The sequence below is a fragment of the Hylobates moloch genome, unplaced genomic scaffold, assembly GCF_009828535.3.
Source record: "Hylobates moloch isolate HMO894 unplaced genomic scaffold, HMol_V3 SCAFFOLD_8, whole genome shotgun sequence".
Lineage (NCBI taxonomy): Eukaryota > Metazoa > Chordata > Mammalia > Primates > Hylobatidae > Hylobates > Hylobates moloch.
In genome coordinates this window covers 46,458,341-46,478,963 of record NW_026652283.1, presented here as the reverse complement: position 1 = coordinate 46,478,963, position 20,623 = coordinate 46,458,341, and the positions used below count along the sequence as shown (strand labels likewise).

At 49.4% G+C, this 20,623-nt stretch overlaps 1 protein-coding gene across 2 annotated transcripts; it reads right to left on the bottom strand.

The window, feature by feature from the left end:
- Positions 1-297: 297 nt before the first annotated feature.
- Positions 298-20,623, bottom strand: AKR1A1 (aldo-keto reductase family 1 member A1). 2 transcript variants are annotated; one of them, XM_032160683.2, is made up of 9 exons: positions 20,288-20,623; positions 8,743-8,832; positions 3,663-3,782; positions 3,331-3,482; positions 2,178-2,373; positions 1,670-1,869; positions 1,355-1,427; positions 1,116-1,202; positions 298-455 (listed from the first exon to the last, which is right to left on the bottom strand). In XM_032160683.2, the coding sequence occupies exons 2-9, from the start codon at positions 8,824-8,826 to the stop codon at positions 390-392; spliced, it is 978 nt and encodes a 325-aa protein (XP_032016574.1). In that variant the 5' UTR covers positions 8,827-8,832; positions 20,288-20,623; the 3' UTR covers positions 298-389. The 2 variants fall into 2 exon arrangements, with proteins under 2 accessions (XP_032016574.1, XP_058298965.1); XM_058442982.1 differs by lacking the exon at positions 3,663-3,782.

Genomic DNA, 20,623 nt, shown 5'->3' with positions numbered 1-20,623 from the left:
CAACGGACAATCTATGCCCTGATCGCTCACTCCTGAGGTGGTCAATTCGAGGCATTCTTGAGAAGACTCCAGGGAAGCATGCAGTGCTTAAGATGTGCCAGTAGATGGCGCTACTTCCCAACGTGCCTAATGCAAGGATACAGAATTACTCAGCCTCCTCACAGGTTCTTCCAGAACCAGGATATGAATATTTGGGCTTCAAGGGCAGGTCACATCCAGCAGCCCGAGGTCTGTCACCCCTGAGGGAAACAGCCTCCATCTCAGGCCTGACTAGGCAAATAAGACAAGCAAGCAATATGGATGCTCCAATGGCTTTATTAACTCCCTCTTTCCGTTGTGGCAGGACCTCATTAGAGGAGAGCTGGAAGGGAGGCCAAGAAACTGTGGTCTCAGTACGGGTCATTAAAGGGGTACAGAGGATGCCCTGCATCCCTTGGGACTCTCTTCCCATCCACCTGGAAAGAGAGACAGATAGATTACTCCATCAGCAGGAGTTGCCATTCCAAAGACTCCAGGCATCTTCCCCAAATCTTCCTACAAAAACTCATCTGTGTATAGCACTATGTCAGATGGCAGTGGCTGGGATCCCCATCTCAGAGAACACCACAGTATCAACAGCATTCTAGCACCAAACCCATAGACTGATATGTAGCTACCCCTGCCCCTAAGAGTTTGCAGTCTGAACTGAGATCAAGAGGCCAGGAACCATTTATTTCCCTAAGTACAGCAGACTTCCCTCCCAACCCCAATCCCTCCAGTGAGGTCAACAATGCCTTCTGGGCTCTCCTCATATCATTTACTGAGAATCTACTACATGTCAGGAACTGGGCTCATTTTACACGTAGGCAGCTGAGGCTTGGAGAAGTTTAATAACTTGCTCTAGGTTACAAGATATCAAGAAGCAGGACTGGGACTCACAGGTTATATGCCTTATCCCTGAGCCATACTACTTCCCTGAGCTCAATAAAGAGAAACGAGAGCACTATGTCCAGCATAGCAATCCCACCCACAACATTGCGTCCTTCTCACAACCAGCAAGCCGTAGGTCACACCTGGGCCAGAATCCCACCCCAAATCTCACATTCCCCAAGTCTAGGGAGCTGATACATCCTCACCGTAAGCATAGGCACAATGTATCGCCAATTTTTGTTCAGGGCATTTAGCTGCTTCATCTCTTCTGGGCTAAAGGTGAAGTCAAACACCTGAGGATGGAGAGTGGGGTTCAAGAAAGCCAGCTTTGTGAGCAGAAGCTGGGGTTCCACAACACTGCTTTTTTAGCCAGGTAGAGTCAGGGCCAAGAAAATGTCCCAAAGAGCTAAAGAAGATAGAACCCATAGAACCCATTACCAAGTACCTTGATGTTCTGAAGGATTCGAGAAGGAGTGATACTTTTGGGGATGCAGATCACTTTCCGCTGGACCTGCCACCTAAGTTGGGGGATTAGATAGATGAGGAAAAGGGTCAGTATTCATAAGCACTATTTTGTTCTCCATGCAGCCTTCCCTAAGCTCCTGGAGCACCTGAGCCCTGCTGAAATGGGAAATATGCCTAGAGTGGCCTCCCTCCAGATCACAAGGCAAGATCCTCAGCCTCACCCAGACACTGAAATAAGAAATCCCTTAACCCTTGCCTCCCAACCCAGGGCCCTCTCCCTAAGACTGACCCATACCTGAGCAAGATCTGAGCTGGAGATCGGCCATACTTTTCAGCCAATGCCAGGACTACCGGTTCCTCCAGCAGGACAGGCTCATCAGGATCACGCCATGCACGATCAGAGGAGCCCAAAGGGCTATAAGCAGTTACCTCCAGGCCACGTGCTTGGCAGTGGGCAATTAGCTCGTTTTGAGCCAAGTATGGGTGGCATTCCACCTGAGCCAAAGAATAACCCATCACCATGAAGTGGTGACACCCAGCTTGCTTGGCCCATCCCAGACATGCATGTCTGGACCAACCCCCTATTGCTGACTCCCCCACTACCCTTCAGCCTGCTTTTCTCACCATTTCCCATCGGCAATTTCATTCTCTCCCACTGCTTCAATGCCCACCTTTATGCAGAGGACTTCTGCACCAACACTCTGACAACTTGCTAGCCATCTCCCTTAAGCAGATCCATTGTCTGCTCACTCATGCTCTTGAGCAGACAACCCCTAAACCACTCATCTGCTTGCTGTCCTTACCTGCAAGACAGCTGGACGCACAGAGGCCACACTGAGTATGTCATCAATCTGCCGACTGTTGAAGTTGGACAGGCCCAGTGCCCGCACCAGCCCCTTAGCCACCAGTGCCTCCAGAGCCTTCCAAGTCTCCTTGTAGTGGGTGGAGTCGTAGCATATAGTCCCATCAGCATTCTTGGGGAAGGGGTTTTCTCCCCGCCTGAGTGAGAGACAGCCCCACCAAGTGTGGACACAAATGCCAGGTTTCTACCCTACCTGCCCATCCAGCCACTCTATGTCCCAAACTCCAATCCCAGAGAGGACAAAGGGCCAAGAATTTTTAAAAAGCCATGCTTTTTCTTTTTTTTTTTGAGATGGAGTCTCGCTCTGCCGCCCAGGCTGGAGTGCAGTGGCGCTATCTCAGCTCACTGCAAGCTCTACCTCCCGGGTTCATGCCATTCTCCTGCCTCAGCCTCCCCAGTAACTGGGACTACAGGCGCCCGCCACCACACGCAGCTAATTTTTTGTATTTTTAGTAGAGACGGGGTTTCACCGTGTTAGCCAGGATGGTCTTGATCTCCTGACCTCGTGATCCGCCCGCCTCGGCCTCCCAAAGTGCTGGGATTACAGGCGTGAGCCACCGCGCCTGGCCAAAAAAAGCCATGCTTTTTCATCCTTCCAGATCGTAACCCAGGTGTTAAGTTTACATGGAATGCCTATGCCCCCTCCTCTTCCTAGACCTAGATAACTCCTCTCCCCTAGGAAGTCTTCCTTAACTCATCCTCAGGGAGTTATCCCCCCTTCTTCCAGCACAGGGCATGGCACTAATGGTGGGCTCTTCTCACATCTTCTGCTGAGACTTACTTATTACTGTAACCCTAGGTGCTCAACAAAAAAGTCAGCACCTTTTCTAAATGAATAAAGAGAGCAGGAGGGTTATGGGTGCATACCCTGGGGTACACACCATGTGAGACTGCCTTCCTTTTTCTAGAGTTAAACTCCTGTAGCTACAGCTAAGCTGCTGTAGCAGAAGAGGCTAAGATCCCACGTCAGGCTCCTCAGCTTGCCGTGCAAATGAGTGTTCCTATCCTGCTCTGCTGCTGTGACTTATAATAAGTTACTAACACCATCCTGCTCAACCCCCTGATTCCCCAGATGAGGCTCTGGCAAGGCTCACTCAAAGGCATAAGGCCAGTGCATCAGGTACAGGTCCAGATACTCCAGCTGGAGGTCAGCCAGAGTCTTCCGGAGGGCAGGCTCCACATCCTCGGGGTGGTGCTTGGTGTTCCACAGCTTGGATGTCACAAACAGCTCCTCCCGAGGCACCGCCTAGTGCAAGGGGCAGGGCCCACAGTGAGAAGAGCCACGAGCACGTGGTCTCACCCACCCTCAACTCTGGGAGAGGAACTGGAAGGAAGCTGATGCCAGATTCCCTCCAGCTGGGCCCCAGCCCTAGCTTCAGCTTCTAAGTTCTCTCACCCCACCTATCTTTACAACCCCAGTCCTCACCTTGCCTGGTCCCACGTCCTCCTTCAGGGCCTCCCCAATCTCAGGCTCATTGCCGTAGATAGCAGCACAATCAATGTGGCGGTAGCCTACACTAAGGGCATACTTAACAGCTGCTTTTACCTGCAAGGTGAGAGAAGCAGAGGTTTCAGCTATGTTGGTTTCAGCCTTCTACTGTCGCCACCCCAAGGTCAATGCTGGGGGAAGGGGGGGTCAGAAATATAACAGGCACATCTATGCAGTGGAGGTGAAAAGATGGAAGATGAACTGGGTGTGGTGGCTCATGCCTGTAATCCCAGCACTTTGGGAGGCTGAGGTGGGCAGATCCCCTGAGGTGAGGAGTTCGAGACCAGCCTGGCCAGCTGGAGGTCAGCCTGGCCAACATGGTGAAACCCCATCTCTACTAAAAATACAAAATTAGCTGGGTGTGGTGGCGGGCGCCTGTAATCCTAGCTACTCGGGAGGCTGAGGCAGGAGAATCACTTGAACCCAGGAGGCAGAGGTTGCAGTGAGCTGAGATTGCGCCACTGCACTTCAGCCTCGGCAACAAGAGCGAAACTCCGTCTAAAAAAAAAAAAAGATGGAAGATGGTTTCAGTCTAAGGGACCAGAAGCCTCTCCAGAAGCTCCAAACCCTTTGCTCTGCTCCCACCCCAACCAGTCTCTAAGATGCCTTCCTACCCAAGCCATCTCAGCAAGGTCTAGCAAAAACTAACAATATTTGCCCGGCATCTACCATAAAGAGGGCTTTAGTAAATATTTTTACAGGCTCATGCCTGTAATCCTAGGACTTTGGGAGGCCGACATGGGAGCATTGCTTGAAGGCAGGAGTTCAAGACCAGCCTGGTCAACATAGCGAGACCCCCACCTCTTTTAAAAAAAATAAATAAATAAGACCAGGCGTGGTGGCTCACGCCTATAATCCCAGCACTTTGGGAAGCCGAGGCAGGTGGATCACCTGAGGTCAGGGGTTTGAGCCCAGCCTGGTCAACATGGTGATACTCTGTCTCTACTAAAAATACAAAAATTAGCTGTGCATGGTGGCACATGCCTGTAGTCCCAGCTACTCAGGAGCTGAGATAGGAGAATCACTTGAACCCAGGAGGAGGAGGCTGCAGTGAGCTGAGATCATGCCACTGCACTCCATCCTGGGCGAGACAGAGTGAGACTCCGTCTCAAAAAAAACACACAAAAAATAACAACAAATTAAAAACAATTTTTTTTTTTTAAATAAAGGCCAGGCGTGGTGGCTCATACCCGTAATCCCAGCACTTTGGGAGGCCGAGGCAGGCAGATCACCTGAGGTTGGGAGTTTGAGACCAGCCTAACCAACACAGAGAAACCCCGTCTCTACTAAAAATACAAAATTAGCTGGGCATGGTGGTGCATGCCTATAATCCCGGGTACTTGGGAGGCTGAGGCAGGAGAATCGCTTGAACCCGGGAGGTGGAAGTTACAGTGAGCCAAGATCATGCCATTGCACTCCAGCCTGGGCAACAAGAGTGAAACTCCTTCTCAAAAAAAAAAAAAACAAAACAAAATTAGCTGGGTGCGGTGGCTTATGCCTGTAGTCCCAGCACTTTGGGAGGCCGAGGCGGGCGTATCATGAGGTCAGGAGATCGAGACTATCCTGGCTAACACGGTGAAACCCCGTCTCTACTAAAAATACAAAAAATTAGCTGGGCGTGGTGGGGGATGACTGTAGTCCCAGCTACTCAGGAGGCTGAGGCAGGAGAATGGCATGGACCTAGGAAGTGGAGCTTGCAGTGAGGCGCGATCACACCACTGCACTCCAGCCTGGGCGACACAGCAAGACGCCATCTCAAAAATAAAATAAATAAATAAATAAAAATTTAAAAATTTAAAAAAATAAAAAATAATAATTTTTTTTTCAATCAGAAGACAGATGGATAAATAGAGAAAAGAAGTATAGACCATGGAAACAAGTTCCAGGTTCTAAGGAGCTGGTTAGAGAAACATAAGAAAAAATTCCTAGGCCAAGGACATACAAGGAGTTGTGTAGACAGACTCTGGGAACTCTGGGAGCACAGGCCAGCAAAAGAGGTTAGAAGGGGGAAAAGATTAAGGAAGGCAGATAAGTAGGCTGAAAGCTGGAGGCAGATAAGTGGGCTGAAAGCTGGACCCAGAACTCCCTAATGAGAGAGAAGAAAACAGGCATCAGGTAGAAGGATGGGTCAGTTAATTTTGCTAAAATCCAGACTGGAAACATGGCACCAGCAGCAGAAACAAGGGTACCCAGCCCTAGACACAAAGCACTCAAAGCTCTTGTTGTGGGTGCCTGGCATAGTATTCAAGATCCCCACCCGGGTGCAGACGTACTTCCCCTAACATCTGACCCCTGCTGTTCCATGCCCCGCCTTGGCCTTGTCTGTGGCCCCCACCCCCTGCCTTGACCTAGCTCCTGACTTCTCTGAGGCTGTGACAAGTGCCTGCCTGAAGCACAGGGACCCTGGCTCCAGGCTCCTTGGCAGCTATAGGAAAGAAAGCAAAAGGGAAAAGAGACACAGGTCATCCAAGCACACCACAAATATCAGTCTAAATCCCAGATAGAAGAATCTGTTCTCTCTGCTGGGGCTTCTCTCAAACTTAATCCCCAAACTTCTCTTCACTCTGACTCAAGATTTCCAAGGAAGAAGGAAGAAGCCCTGGGGAAATGCCCCATTCCAGGCAGGTGCCAAATCTCATAGCTACGTCCACCCTGAGAGAGCAGGTCTACATTCCCAGACTCCCCTCAGCTGGGAGGGTCTACACCAGGGGTCACTCAATTATCAACTTTAACAGTTCTTTTCTTTTTTTTTTTTGAGACGGAGTCTTTCTCTGTCCCCCAGGCTGGAGTGCAGTGGCGTGATCTCGGCTCACCGCAACCTCCACCTCCTGGGTTGACGCCATTCTCCTGCCTCAGCCTCCCGAGTAGCTGGGACTACAGGCGCCCGCCAATACGCCCGGCTAATTTTTTGTATTTTTTTTCTTTTAGTAGAGACGGGGTTTCACTGTGTTAGCCAGGATGGTCTCGATCTCCTGACCTCGTGATCCGCCCGCCTCGGCCTTCCAAAGTGCTGGGATTACAGGCTTGAGCCACCGCGCCCGGCCCAACTTTAACAGTTCTTGAATTAAGAACTACATTTATATTTTTAAGTGGTTACTTATTTATTTTATTATTATTTTTCTTGGGACGCAGTTTCGCTCTTGTTGCCCAGGCTGCACGATCTCGGCTCACTGCAACCTCCGCCTCCCGGATTCAAGTGATTCTCCTGCCTCAGACTCCCGAGTACCTGGGATTACAGGCATGCACCACCACGCCTGGCTAATTTTGCACTTTTAGTAGAGACGAGGTTTCTACGTGTTAGTCAGGCTGGTCTCGAACTCCCGACCTCAGGTGATCCGCCTGCCTCAGCCTCCCAAAGTGCTGGGATTACAGGCATGAGCCACCACACCGGGCTTAAGTGGTTACAATATTAAAAGATCACATGAGTGTATAATCACCTCCATCTGTAACTTGTCCAATAGAATCTAATTTTTTTTTTAACTTTTTTTCCTTAATTTTTCTCCCCCTAGACGGAGTCTTGCTCTGTTGCCTAGGCTGGAGTGCAGTGGCGTAATTTTGGCTCACTGCAACCTCTGCCTCCCGGGTTCAAGCAATTCTCCTGCCTCAGCCTCCCAAGTAGCTGGGATTACAGGTGTGTGCCACCACGCCTGGCTAATTTTTGTATTTTTAGTAGAGACGGGGTTTCACCATGTTGGCCAAGCTGGTCTCGAACTCCTGACCTTGTGATCCACCTGCCTTGGCCTCCCAAAGTGCTGGGATTACAGGTGTGAGCCACAGTGTCCAGCCTACTTTTTAATTTTTTTTAAGATGGTCTTGCTGTGTCCAGGCTGCAGTGCAGTGGCATGATCATAGGTCGCTGCAGCCTCGACTTCCAGGGTTCTAGCAATCCCCCTAACTCAGCCTCTCAAGCAGTTGGGAACACAGGCACATTCTAATTTTTTGAATTTTTTGTAGAGACGGGGGTCTCACTGTGTTGCCCCGTCTGGTCTCAAATTCCTGGGCTCAAGCAATCTTCCTGCCTCGGCCTCCCAAAGTGCTGGGATTAAAGGTATGAGCCACCACACTTGGCCCCATCTTGTTCTTTAAAAAATAGTTTGTGGCCGGGCGAGGTGGCTTACATCTGTAATCCCAGCACTTTGGGAGGCCAAGGCAGGTGGATCACCTGAGGTCAGGAGTTCAGGACCAGCCTCGCCAACATGGTAAAACCCCGTCTCTACAAAAAATACAAAAATTAGCTAGGTGTGGTGGCTCATGCCTGTAGTCCCAGCTACTCAGGAGGCTGAGGCAGGAGAATCACTTGAACCCATGAGGCGGAGGTTGCAGTGAGCCGAGATCAAGCCACTGCACTCCAGCCTGGGGAACAGAGTGATACTCGGTTTCAAAAAAAAAAAAAAGTTTGCTGGGCCTGTGTGTTAGTGTGTGCCTGTGGTCCCAGCTGCTCAGGAGGCTGAGGTGGGAGGGTCACTTGAGCCCAGGAGGTCAAGGCTGCCATGAGCCAAGATCATGCCACTGCACTCCAGCCTGGGCAACAGAGCGAGACCCTGTCTCAAGTAAAAGAAAAAAAAAAAAAAAGCTTGCTGACCTTTGGTCTATACAATTCACCTAGTTATTCTTCAAACCTTGACACCTGCTATGTGCCTAATTCTGGACTGAGCAGTAGGGAGAGGCTGAGCCCTCAAAGAACCCAGTGTGGGAGAGGAGACATGATCACAGCACAGGGTGATAACTGCCATATTAGGGGTCATAGCATAGGGATGGGCACAGAGGGCCCCATGTCTGCCACAGCACTCAGTGCAGATCCAGTTAGAGAAAGATGTCCTTCCTATGCCCCTGGCCCTGCTGGGCCCCTCAGCCCACTCTCTGAGTCAGGTGGGGAAGCCCAGGGTGTATAATTGGTCTCTTCTCTTATCTCTTCCCACTGGCTCATCCCCACTGGAAGGGGAGTATGGGGGTGGGGCTGCAAGGAAAATGCAGGCAGAGGCTCAACAAGTTTCTCTTTTCTTCCCCCATCCCTCACCTGACCAGGCTCACTCTTCCAAGTACCCAGACCAATCAGAGGCATCTTCTGCCCAGTGTGCAGGAGAACACAGGAAGCCGCCATTGCTCCCTGAAACACAGATGGGAAGAGAATGGTGTTGGGGTTAGTGCTGTTGTGCAGGTCTCAGATATCCACTGTCAAGAATACTGCAAAGTGGAGTCTGCAGTGGCTCACGCTTGTAATCCTAGCACTTTGGGAGGCTGAAGCGGACAGATCACCTGAGGTCAAGAGTTCAAGACCAGCTGGGCCAACATGGTGAAACCCCATCTCTACTAAAAATACAAAAATTATCTAGGCATGGTGGCGCGCACCTGTAGTCCCAGCTGCTTGCGGGGCTGAGGCACAAGAATCACTTGAACCTGGGAGGTAGAGGTTGCAGTTAGCTGAGATCGCGCCACTGCACTCCAGCCTGGGTGACAGAGTAAGACTCTGTCTCACTACTACAAATCATGGGCCAGGCAGGGGTGGGGAAGAGGGGACAGATGTGGAGGACAAACGTGGTTATATATGTGCCTGTGAGCAAAGGCAACGGAGACAGGGTGACCAAAACCAACCATGGCCAGTAGCTCCTGGACAAACACTAACCAGACCACCAGCCTGGCTGCCCTTCTCTGTGGCAGGCTAAAGATCTCTGTTAAAGAACTGCACTATCTAAAAACAAAAGCAGGTGGCCACACAGAAGCACCCAGTCTTGACTAACTAAGGTCTCAAGCCAGGGTAAGGCAGGCAAAGGCCATTATGAGAGAGAGACCAGGTAACTGAATAGGCCCAGGAAGGGGCCACTTCTCTGAGGATGAAATGAATGTTTCCAGGAGGTTGTCAGAACTACAGAGATTCTCGGCCAGGCACAGTGGCTCACGCCTGTAATCCCAGCACTTTGGGAGGCCAAGGCGGGTGGATCACAAGGTCAGGAGATCGAGACCATCCTGGCTAACTCAGTGAAAGAAGCCCGTCTTTACTAAAAATACAAAAAATTAGCCGGGCGTGGTGGCGTGTGCCTGTAGTCCCAGCTACTTGGGAGGCTGAGGCAGGAGAATCACTTGAACCCAGGAGGCGGAGGTTGCAGTGAGCGAGATTTTGTCTCAAAAAAAAAAAGAACTACAGAGATTCTCTAAGGACCTTTCACAGAGGTCTGGTCAGCCATGCTGGTAGGCCCAAGTGGGCTCCTGCAAGGGAGGTAAATGGAGTCCTAAAAAAGGAACTCCTTTTTTAGACTCAGGATCTGGTTCTATCTCCTGGGTTGGAGAACAGTGGTGTGATCATGGCTCACTGCAGCCTTGAACTCCTAAGTTCAAGTGATATTCCTGCCTCAGCCTTCCAAGTAGCTGGGACTACAGGCCTGTGCCAGCACACCTGGATGTTTTTAAACTTTTTTAGAGATGGGTTCTGGCTAGGTTGCCCAGGCTGGTCTTGAACTTCTGGCCTCAAGCTATCCAGCCACTTCAGCACCCTGAGTTGCTGGGATTACAGGTATGAGCCACCATATCCAGATCTTTAATTTTTTAGTTGAGAAAATAGGCTCAAAGAAGTGAAGTTAGACCGGGTGCTGTGCCTCACACCTGTAATAACAAGCACATAGGGAGGCCAAAGCAGGCAGATCACTTGAGGTCAGAAGTTAGAGACCAGCCTGGCCAACATGGTGAAACCCTGTTTCTACCAAAAAATACAAAAATTAGCTAGATGTGGTGGCATGTGCCTGTAGTCCCAGCTATGGAGGCTGAGGTGGGAGAATCGTTTGAACCCGGGCGGCAGAGGTTGCAGTGAGCCAAGATTGCGCCACTGCACTCCAACCTGGCCGACAGAGCAAGACTCCGTCTCAAAAAAAAAAAAAAAAAAAGTGAAATTTGCTCCAAATCAACAGCTAAGAAGTGGCAAAACTGGCCGGGTGCGGCGGCTCACGCCTGTAATCCCAGCACTTTGGGAGGTCGAGGCAGGCGGATCACGAGGTCAAGAGATCGAGACCAGCACTGGTCAACATAGTGAAACCCTGTCTCTACTAAAAATACGAAAATTAGCCAGGCATGGTGGCGGGTGCCTATAATCCCAGCTACTTGGGAGGCTGAGGCAGGAGAATTGCTTGAACCTGGGAGGCGGAGGTTGCAGTGAGCTGAGATCATGCCACTGCACTCCAGCCTGGGCGACAGAGGGAGACTCCGTCTCAAAAAAATAAATAAATAAAAAAAGTGGCAAAACCAAGGATCTAAGGAGGAGCTAATGGAAAAAAGGCAAATAAACACAGACCTATAAAAAGATACGGTAGATACAAGTATGATGTACTACAGAAAAGGGCAAGGACAAATAAATATTGACACTGGCTTTTAAGAATTCCCAAGAGTCAAGGGGAAGAACTCTTTCCAGGAAGGGGAAACTATACACATGACTTCAGTGCAGCAGAAAAATAACTAATTGCAGATACAAGTAAATTTCCAACCAAACAAAGCAGGTAACTGGAGCCTCCCCCTCTGGAAAGCTATGAAAATAAGAAGTCACCAAATGGCCCAAGAATACTCATTTTGTCTGTAAATTGAATGTTCCAACTCTTGTGCTAAACCCAAGAGAAAAACATATTTAAATATTTAAACTGCCTTCCTTCAGTTTATGGTCTCGTAATGGGAACAGGTGATATCAGTACACTGTGATAAGAGCTTTGATCAAATTCTGCACAAGAGTGGCAAGAAAAGAGTAACCTTGCTAGGATGGCTTCTTGGGGGCATCTCTTCCTGAGTCAAGTCCTAAAGAATAACTGAACAGGAGTTATTCAAGTGAAAGAAAAGGAGAGAGAATGTTCACACCAAGAGCCAATGAGGTAGATACAACCTTTTCCCTTGATCTCATCAGTACCATGAATATCACTGTTGGGATTGATTTAATTACCAACAATATCTTTATAAACATAATCCTAGTTTCCAGGTTCTAAAAGGATGTAGGATAGAGCAAGTAATAAGACAAGTTGTGGCCGGGAGTGGTGGCTCACGCCTGTAATCCCAACACTCTGGAAGGCCGAGGCAGACAGATCACCTGAGGTCAGGGTATTACCAGCCTGGCCAACATGGCGAAACCCCGTCTCTACTAAAAATACAAAAATTAGGCTGGGTGTGGTGGCTCACACCTGTAATTCCAGCACTTTGGGAGGCCAAACAGGGCGGATCACGAGGTCAGGAGTTCGAGACCAGCCTGACCAACATGGTGAAACCCCATCTCTCCTAAAAATACAAAAATTAGGCTGGACACGGTGGCTCACACCTATAATCCCAGCACTTTGGGAGGCCAAGGTGGGCGGATCACGAGGTCAGGAGATCGAGACCATCCTGGCTAACATGGTGAAACCCCGTCTCTACTAAAAATACAAAAAACTAGCCGGGCGTGGTGGCGGGCGCCTGTAGTCCCAGCTACTCTGGAGGCTGAGGTAGGAGAATGGCGTAAACCCAGGAGGCGGAGCTTGCAGTGAGCCGAGATCGCACCACGGCACTCCAGCCTGGGCGACAGAGCAAAACTCCGTCTCAAAAAAAAAAAAAAAAAAATTAGCTGGGCATGGTGGCATGTGCCTGTAGTCCCAGCTACTCAGGAGGCTGAGACAGGAGGAATTGCTTGAACGTGGGAGGTGGAGGTTGCAGTGAGCCGAGATTGAGCCAGTGCACTCCAGCTTGGGCAACAGAGCAAGACTCCATCTCCAAAAAAAAAAAAATTAGCTGGGCATGGTGGCGCATGCCTGTAATCTCAGCTACTTGGGAGACCAAGACATGAGAATCACCTGAACCCAGGAGGCGGAGGTTGCAGTGAGCCGATATAGTGCCACTGCACTCCAGTCTGGGCAACAGAGCGAGACCCTGTCTCAAAAAATAATAATAAGACAAGTTGAGGCCGGGTACAGTGGCTAACGTCTGTAATCCCAGCACTTCGGGAGGCTGAGGCAGGCGGATCACTTGAGGTCAGGAGTTCGAGACCAGCCTGGCCAACATGGCGAAACCCCCTCTCTACTAAAAATACAAAAATTAGCTGGGCATGGTGGTGCACACCTGTAATCCAAGCTACTCAGGCGGCTGAGGCAGGAGAATCGCTTGAACCCAGGAGGCAGAGGTTGCAGTGAGCTGAGATCATGCCACTGCACTCCAGCCTGGGATACAGAGTGAGGCTCCATCTCAAAAAAAAAAAAAAGACAAGTTGTGAGTAAAGCCAGTACACCAACACTGTCTTTCCTAATACTTCTGACCCAGGAAGAATTTTATAGTCTAGTTTAGGTTGGTTTTGGAAACCACTCTCTTCTGCTAAAACAAAATCAAAACTTCAATCTGAGTGTCAAACCACAAGCTACCAGGGCAATGCTCTTTATAATCAAATTTCCAAGGGATCAAGCAAGCAAGTCTGGACTTGACAAGAGGAACCTAGTGGCCTGCTGCCACCAGGGTCTAAGGCAGGTTTCCTGGACTTAATGCCCAATGACCTGTTGGCCTCTCGCAGATTACCCAGCACGCATGAGAAGGCTCTGAAATTACACCTGGGGTGAGAGCTTGAACAATACCCTGGCTTAAGGGGAAAAGGAAGAAGAAACATGACTCTTGCTTCTCCCTTTCTTTTGCTGGTGAAACTGAACACCGAAAAGGCTGAGGCTTGGGGAACAGGGATGAAAGATGTAGGAGATCTGCAAAGAACAAGAGCTCCCTAGGGAAGAATGAAGGTGCCACATAGATGTTTTTCTCTAGGACAGAAAATCATCCTTAGCCAGCTCTTGACTTCCTCATCTTCTGCTTGATACAACTGCTTTCCAGCCTAGCCGTGCATTAACAGATTCCAGACTCTGAGCTTGTCAGGAACTGCCTATCTGGACCTTTGGCAGCATTCAGAAACCCTCATGTTATCTTTTTTATTATTATTATTTTTTTAAGACAGAGTTTCATTCTTGTCACCCAGGCTGGAGTGCAATGGCGCGTTCTTGGCTCACTGCAACCTCTGCTTCCTGGATTCAAGCGATTCTCCTGCCTCAGCCTCCCGAGTAGCTGGGATTACAGGCATGTGCCACCATGCCCAGCTAATTTTTGTATTATTAGTAGAGACAGGGTTTCACCATGTTGCCCAGGCTGGTCTTGAACTCCTGACCTCAGGTGATCCACCAGCCTCAGCTTTTCAAAGTGCTGGGATTACAGGCATGAGCCACTGTGCCCAGCCTATCTTTTATTTTATTTATTTATTTTGTTTGAGACGGAGTTTCACTCTTCTTGCCCAGGCTGGAGGGCAATGATGCAATCTTGGCTCACCACAACCTCCACCTCCCAGGTTCAAGTGATTCTCCTGCCTCGGCCTCCCGAGTAGCTGGGACTACAGGCGCCCACCACCACACTCAGCTAATTTTTGTATTTTTAGTAGACATGGGGTTTCACTGTATTGGCCAGGCTGGTCTCGAACTCCTGACCTTGTGATCCACCCGCCTCAGCCTCCCAAAGTGCTGGGATTACAGGCGTGAGCCACTGCGCCCGGCTATCCTTTTTTTTTTTTAAGACGGAGTCTTGCTCTGTCACCCAGGCTGGAGTACAGTGGCACGATCTTGGCTCACTGCAACCTCCATTTCCCAGGTTCAAGTGATTCTCTTGCCTCAGACTCCAGAGTAGCTGGGATTACAGGTGCCCACCACCACACTTGGCTAATTTTTTGTATTTTTAGTAGAGACGGGGTTTCACCATGTTGGGTAGGCTGGTCTCAAACTCCCGACCTCAAGCAATCCACCCACCTCGGCCCAGCGTGCTGGGATTACAGGCGTGAACCGCCGCACCCGGCCAGAAACCCTCATGTTATCTTCAAGTGTAAAAGGGAGATGTGTGGGTTGAGTGGGGAGGAGGGTATTATCAGGAATCAGGTTTTATTATTTCCAATTCAGTGTCTAGGTTCCTTCCCTCTGTTGAATTCTTTCTTTCTCAAAGGGCTCTACAGTTGCTGCCTGGATGCAGGGAACTAGAAGACACAGGAAAAAAAGGAAACAATATCTACATGAGTGTTTCCTGGCTGCATGGGCCTTTCCTCTGCCTCCCACAAATGCTGGTGTGGGAGGCAGAAGAAAGGTCCCTTCAGGGTTTTCTCCTCAATCTCCTCATTCCCTAGTTGAGTTCATGTCTTCGGTTATCGCCTTAGGCCTTGATTCTTCTCACCCCACTTCTGTATATTCAACGCCCTCTGGACCTCTCCACTAGTATGTATAGGCATCTGAGATTCGCCATGTCCAAAACTGTACTCATCAAATCCAGCGGTGGAGTGCAGAGGAAACAGTTTAGGCTCTGGGGCTACGCAGACCTGCGTTTGAATCTCAGTTCTGATATTTTCAAGAGATACTATATCTAAAGCACCTTGCACAGGGCCTAACCCATGCTCTTCTTTCTGTATAGTCATCCCTTGGTATCCACAGGAGACTGGTTCCAGGACCCCTTCAGATACCAAAATCCTGGGATGCTCCAGTCCCTTATATAAAATGGCATAGTATTTGCATAAACCTAAGTACATCTTCCTGTATATTTTAAATCAACTCTAAATACTTATAATTCCTAATACAATATAAATGCTAAATGCTAGGTAAATAGGTGTTATATATACATTTTTTTTTTTTTTTTAGACAGAGTTTCACTCTTGTTGCCCAGGCTGGAATGCAATGGTGCAATGTCAGCTCACCGCAACCTCTGCCTCCTGGGTTCAAGTGATTCTCCTGCCTTAGACTCCCGAGTAGCTGGGATTACAGGCATGCACCACCACGCCTGGCTAATTTTGTATTTTTAGTAGAGACAGGGTTTCTCCATGTTGGTCAGGCTGGTCTCGAACTCCCGACCTCAGGTGATCCACCCGCCTCGGCCTCCCAAAGTGCTGGGACTACAGGCGTGAGCTACCACACCCGGCCTATACTGTATTTTTTTATTTGAATTTTTAAAATTGGTTTTTGTCCCCAAGTATTTTTGATTCTAGGTTGGTTGAATCTGCAGATGCGGAACTTGTGGATAGAGTGTTGACTTTGTACTCTATTTCACCAAAAGACCAAAGCCCTGGATAACAAGTGTTAAAGCAAACCAAACATGTTGATAGTATAATCCATTTGGGTCTTAAAAAAAACCATCTGGTTGGGTGTGGTGGCTCATGCCTGTTAATCCCAGCACTTTGGGAGGCTGAGGCAAGCAGATTGCTTGAGTCCAGGAGTTCGAGACCAGCCTGGGGGACATGGCAAAACTTGGTCTCTACACAACATATGAAAATTAGCCAGGCATGGTGATGCGTCTCTATGGTCCTAGCTACTCAGGGGGCCGAGGCAGGAGGATCCCGTGAGCCTGGGGGGCAGAGGTTGCAATGAGCTGAAATCACACCACTGCACTCCAGCCTGGGCCACAGAGTGAAACCCTGTCTAAAAAATAAATAAATAAAAGCCATCTAAAGAAAGTATTTGCAGTTCCTTGCAGGCATTTATGAGTATTATCAGATTAAGTAGCTGGTGAGGAAAGTATTTTCTCCTGTAATTTTCTTTTTGAGACAGGGTCTCATTCTGTTGCCCAGGCTGGAGTGCAGTGGCCCATTCATGGCTCATTGCAGCCTCGAACTCCTGGACTGGAGCAATCCCGAGTAGCTGGGACTACAGGCACATGTCACCACACCCAGCTTATTTATTTATTTATTTATTTATTTATTTATTTATTTTTTGAGACGGAGTCTCACTCTTTCGCCCAGGCCGGACTGCAGTGGCGCTATCTTGGCTCACTGCAAGCTCCGCCACTCGGGTTCACGCCATTCTCCTGCCTCAGCCTCCCCAGTAGCTGGGACTACAGGCACCTGCCACAGCACCTGGCTAATTTTTTGTATTTTTAGTAGAGACGGGGTTTCACTGTGTTAGCCAGGATGGTCTTGATCTCCTGACCTCGTGATCCGCTCGCCTCGGCCTCCCAAAGTGCTGGGATTACGGGCGTGAGCCACCGCGCCTGGCCTATTTACTTATTGGGCCAGAGTCTCGCTCTAACGTCCAAGCTGGAGGGCAGTGCTGTGATCTCAGCTCACTGCAACCTCCACCTCCCAGGCTCAAGCTATCCTCTCCATTCAGCCTCCCAGGTAGCTGGGACTAGAACCATGGGCCACCATGTCCAGCTCATTTTTTGTATTTTTCGTAGAGACAAGGCTTCTCCTTGTTGCCCAGGCTGGTCTCAAACTCCTGGGCTCAAGTGATCCTTCTGCCTCAGCCTCCCAAAGTGCTGGGATTATAAGTGTGAGCCACCATGCCTGGCCTTATTTTTCTTTTGTAGAGATAGGGTCTCACTATGTTGCCCTCTCAAACTTCTAGCCTCAAGTGACCCTCCCACCTTGGCCTCCTAAAGTGCTGGGATTACAGGTGTGAGCCACCACACCTGGCTTTCTTCTATACTTCCTTTTTTTTTTGAGACGGAGTCTCGCTCTGTCACCCAGGCTGGAGGGCAGTGGTGTGATCTCAGCTCACTGCAAGCTCCACCTCCCGGGTTCATGCCATTCTCCTGCCTCAGCCTCCCCAGTAGCTAGGACTACAGGCGCCTGCTACCATGCCCGGCTAATTTTTTTGCATTTTTTAGTAGAGACAGGGTTTCACCGTGTTAACCAGGATGGTCTTGATCTCCTGACCTCGTGATCCGCCCTCCTCGGCCTCCCAAAGCGCTGGGATTACAGGCATGAGCCACTGCCCCTGGCCTCTCCTATACTTCTGAAAAAGCCAGCTTGGAAAACCACCTTACATATGTAATGTTGGCCAGATTTTGTCAGTTTAGCTGGGTTGTAAATCTTGTTAATACTTATAGCTACAGAAAAAGAGAATGCTCTAATATGTAACCTAAGACCTAAGACTGCAATAATACTTCCTGTACTTCTTGATGTATGTGAAAAGAATTTTTTTTATTTTTTTATTTTTTATTTTTTTGAGAAGGAGTCTCGCTCTTTCACCCAGGCTGGAGTGCAGTGGCGCGATCTCGGCTCACTGCAGGCTCCGTCCCCCGGGGTTCACGCCATTCTCCTGCCTCAGCCTCCCGCGTAGCTGGGACTACAGGCACCCGCCACCTCGCCCAGCTAATTTTTTTTTGTGTATTTTTAGTAGAGACAGGGTTTCACCGTGTTAGCCAGGATGGTCTTGATCTCCTGACCTCGTGATCCGCCCGCCTCGGCCTCCCAAAGTGCTGGGATTACAGGCGTGAGCCACCGCGCCCGGCCGTGAAAAGAATTTTAAAATATATATTCCTAAATCTTTAGTCCATCCGTATCTACCTCCACTGCCACCGCCCCATCTCTGACCACCATCACTCTCTTTTTTTGAGACAGAGTCTTGCTCTGTCACCAGGCTGGAGTATAGTGGTGTGATCTCGGCTCACTACAACCTTTGCCTCTCAGGTTCAACCGATTCTCCTGCTTCAGCCTCCCCAGTAGTTGGGACTACAGGCGCATGGCACCACGCCCAGCTAATTTTTGTATTTTTAGTAGAGACGGGGTTTCACCATGTTGGCCAGGATGGTCTCCATCTCTTGACCTCGTGATCTGCTCGCCTCAGCTTCCCAAAGTGCTGGTATTACAGGTATGAGCCACTGCGCCCGGCCTTTTTAAATTTTTTTTTGAGACAGAGTCTCACTCTGTTGCCCAGGCTGGAATGCAGTGGCATGATCTCAGCTCACTGCAATCTCTGCCTCCGGGGTTCAAGTGATTCTCCTGCCTCAGCCTCCCGAGTAGCTGGGATTACAGGTGTGTGCCACCACACTCAGCTACTTTTTGTATTTTTAGTAGGGACAGGGTTTCACCGTGTTGGCCAGGCTGGTCTTGAACTCCTGACCTCAGGTGATCCACCCGCCTTGGCCTCCCAAAGTGCTGGGATTACAGGCATGAGCCACTGTGCCCAGCTGACCATCACTCTTTACTTAAACCACAGATCTTGGCTTCCAAAGTGGTCCCTCTTCCCACAGTCCATCACCAGATCCAACCATGTGTCTCCCAGTCTCAAATCCTTCCAGCAGTTCTCCCCTATATTCAGGATAAAGTCCAGCCTCCTCAAAACCTGGCTCCTATCTTCCTCATTTCACCACCTCCTCATGTCAGACTGTATTCCAGACTTTGAACACTCAATAGGGTCACACCACTTACCTGACTCTAGGTGTGTGCACACTTTCCCTCCCCAAACCCTACATTTGCCTGGCTAACTGCTGCTCATCCTTCAGCTAGCACTTTACATTTCTGGCTCCTTTCCAGGTGCAGTGGCTCATACATGTAATCTCAGCACCTGGGCAGGCCGAGGCGGGAGGATCGCTTGAAACCTGGGCAACAAAAGGAAACACTGTCTCTACAAAAATGTGTTTTTTTCTTTCTGAGTCTGCTTGCTAGGGAGAATTTTTTTTTTTTTTTAAAGATTAACTGGGCACAGTGGCATGCACTTTATAGTCCAAAAGCTGAGGTGGCAGGATCATTTGAGCCCAGAAGTTTGAGGATGCACTGAGCAAGGATTCCACCACTACACTCCAGCATGGGCAACAGAGCGAGAGACCCCCATCCATCTTTAAAAAGAAAATAAATAAATAAATGGATGGCTACTTCCATGTACTGATAGCATGTGCACATCACTACCTTTTTCTGTTTATATATAAATTTCCCCCACAAACCTGGCTACTCCTTGAGGTCTGAGCCTGTCATCTGCCTGAACCCCTCACTCCTAGAGTACCTGTTCCATACATACATACATACATACATACAATGTACACAATACACACACACACCACACACACACGGCTTATGGGGGAGAGATCTTGAGAGGCTGAGTTTGGCCAGCTGGAAGGACATTTGAGGAAGTCGCTGCCTCTGTCCCCTTCTTCCTTTACCTCTTGGAAAACCTGGAAAGAATCCTCTTGGAGAATATCAAAGCACTTTATTGTACTCGGCAAAAAATCCCAGTGGACCAGATAGAAACATACTGAGATTGCTCCTGTATTAAAGATAAGGAAACAGATCTTGGAAAAGTAACAGGCCTGCAGCCCTGAGTATGAACGATCTGAAGGGGAAGAGTTAATTAACAGTAGCCTCATCCAGTGAAGGTTCAGATCTGTGTCTCACTTTAACAGAGTTCTGGGGCAACAGAATAACACGTCAGACTTTCTCAGACCCAAAGCAGGTGTCTAAGTAAGAGAATTATCCCCACTTCTCTCCGCTTCTCAGAACCATCCCTGCACCTGCATAAGCAAGCCGGAGCAGCTGGAAAAAGCACGAGCAAACAGAAAGATGGCAATTAAAACTTGCAGATCATCTAGTATGCGCTGTGCGCCTTCAAAGCTTTATCTCAATTCTTGCTACAGTTCTAATGTAGGACCTCATTTTATTGCTGAGGAAACAGGTTCAGAGAAACTGGGAAGTTAGCAAGATCATGCAGAGACAAAGAAGAGCTCAAATCCGAAACCAAGTCTCGTCCCCTCCAGTGCTCTGCGCTCTCCGCTCAACCCCGGGGGCTTACATTTCAGTAGTAAAGGATCGAGGCCATCTTCTCCGGGAGAAAGATAGGCCAGCAGCAAGAGAAGCTCACCTTGGCACAAGCACAGAGCGTGAATAGGGTAGTGTGGCCTGATGTCAGTTCTGCACCCTACCAGAGATCCAACGGTCCTCAGCTTAAGTCTGGCGGTGAGGAGGAAGCTCCACCCGGAGGGAGGGGCAGGGGCCGGGCATAAAGGATCACGCGCAGGGTGGACCTCCTTCCCCGCCTTCCGAAGAAGGACCTGAAGGGGATGGAAACCAGAGCTGGGAGGTAGTACCGTCTCCACCTCTGGATCCTCGAGGTCAAACTGGCCTGAACTGGGTCACTCACTCCGCAGCGCGGGTTTGGAGAACTCCTGGGCACAATGAGGCAGGTGGCGCTGGCCAC